General features: G+C 63.5%; 1 protein-coding gene across 1 annotated transcript; it reads left to right on the plus strand.

Moving 5' to 3' along the window:
- Nucleotides 1-14: 14 nt before the first annotated feature.
- Nucleotides 15-1,502, plus strand: LOC105310568 (lysine-specific demethylase 4B-like; the record flags this gene model as incomplete). Its single annotated transcript, XM_011386725.2, has 2 exons — nucleotides 15-283; nucleotides 1,431-1,502. Coding segments are annotated over 2 exons (341 nt in total), but the record flags the coding sequence as incomplete, so codon positions are not given.
- Nucleotides 1,503-1,508: the final 6 nt, after the last annotated feature.

A 1,508-nucleotide genomic window follows, 5' to 3' on the forward strand; every position in this document is an offset into this window, starting at 1 on the left:
GTGGGTCAGGCCCTAGTGCGCTCTCCAGGTGGCGGCTGCTAGTCTCGCAGGAGGAGTTAGCATGTCCTCTGCCTGGAGGCACCACTGACTCCCCTCCGGTCTCACAGATCATCCCCCCAAAGGAGTGGAAGCCACGGCAGACGTACGACGACATAGACGATGTGGTCATCCCGGCCCCCATCCAGCAGGTGGTGACGGGCCAGTCGGGCCTGTTCACGCAGTACAACATCCAGAAGAAGGCCATGACGGTCGGGGAGTATCGCCGCCTGGCCAACAGCGAGAAGTATGTGGCCAGCACGCGAGTGGGTGTGGGGTGGGCCCCCCAAAACCCCGGCTCTGAGGCGGAGCCACACCTCGAAGGCCGCTGCACCTCCTGAAGCGAAGCCCAGTCCACCAGAGCACACGCAGCCCCACGCAGCATGCACAGCCCACCCTGGGTGCCCCGGGGGTCTCGGCAACCCGCACTCAGAGACATCCGGTTCAGAGAGGGCGAGATCTGGACCCGCACCCTTCCTGGGGCCACGCTGTCCATCTCACGCTGCCCTCAGCACTCACTGCTGAGGACTGTGCCCTGGGGGCTCACACTTGTCGCCTGCCTCTGGAGTGTGTATTCTACACCCTCCCATGATGTCTCGGCTCTCGTGGTGCCTCCTCATAGAGGAGCTGTCATACACACCTCTCGTGTGCTTCCTCGTTCAACACGATACACGCGCGGGCACTGTCATGCACATGCCCGCGTGCTCACAGGTGCATCGTGTGCATTCAGGGCACAGGCACACACACGCACTGCCGCGTGCTCACAGGCGCGTTTGTGGCGTATTCGTGGTCACTGGTGCGCACAGGGTGCACTCCCTGACACACCACCGCAATTTTTCCTCCCTGTGCTTGGTTACTCGCAGCCCCCCTCGGTCTCTGAGATCGTGCGTTTCTGGCGGTGCGTTTGCTCTCAAACATAAGTGTCCCGTGAGGGCAGAGCATTGTCCGCTCACTCACACGCTGTCCCCAGCGCCTAGGACAGGTCCCGGCCTGTCATCGGTGCTGTGGTATTTGCCGAGCAGCGGGATGACGAGAGCCGTCAGAGCCCGTGCCCCTCCACCTGCTCCAACTGTCCCTGGTGTGCACAGTGACTTGGGTACCCCAGGCCCAGTGGCCGATGCGATGGGGCGAGAGCGTTGTTCCAGGCAGGGCCGCTTGCCTGTGTGGTGCGCGCTCAGCGTCTGGAGGGAGAGCTCTCCCTGCAGCAGTCAAGTACAGTCGTGTCCTCTTCCTCGGGGGGCTGCACCCTGCGGTGGGGACAGCAGGTGGTCTGAGCAGAGCCCCTCCCTCGGGTGTACCCAGCAGGCGCCCTGGGCTGGCTCAGCGAGGAGTGGGGAGCATCAGGCGCACGCTCTGAGCCCCTGGCCCATGTTCCCTGTGCTGTTTGCTCACAGGTACTGCACGCCGCGGCACCAGGACTTCGACGACCTGGAACGCAAGTACTGGAAGAACCTCACCTTTGTCTCGCCCAT

The sequence above is a fragment of the Pteropus vampyrus genome, unplaced genomic scaffold (genome assembly GCF_000151845.1).
Source record: "Pteropus vampyrus isolate Shadow unplaced genomic scaffold, Pvam_2.0 Scaffold6315, whole genome shotgun sequence".
NCBI lineage: Eukaryota > Metazoa > Chordata > Mammalia > Chiroptera > Pteropodidae > Pteropus > Pteropus vampyrus.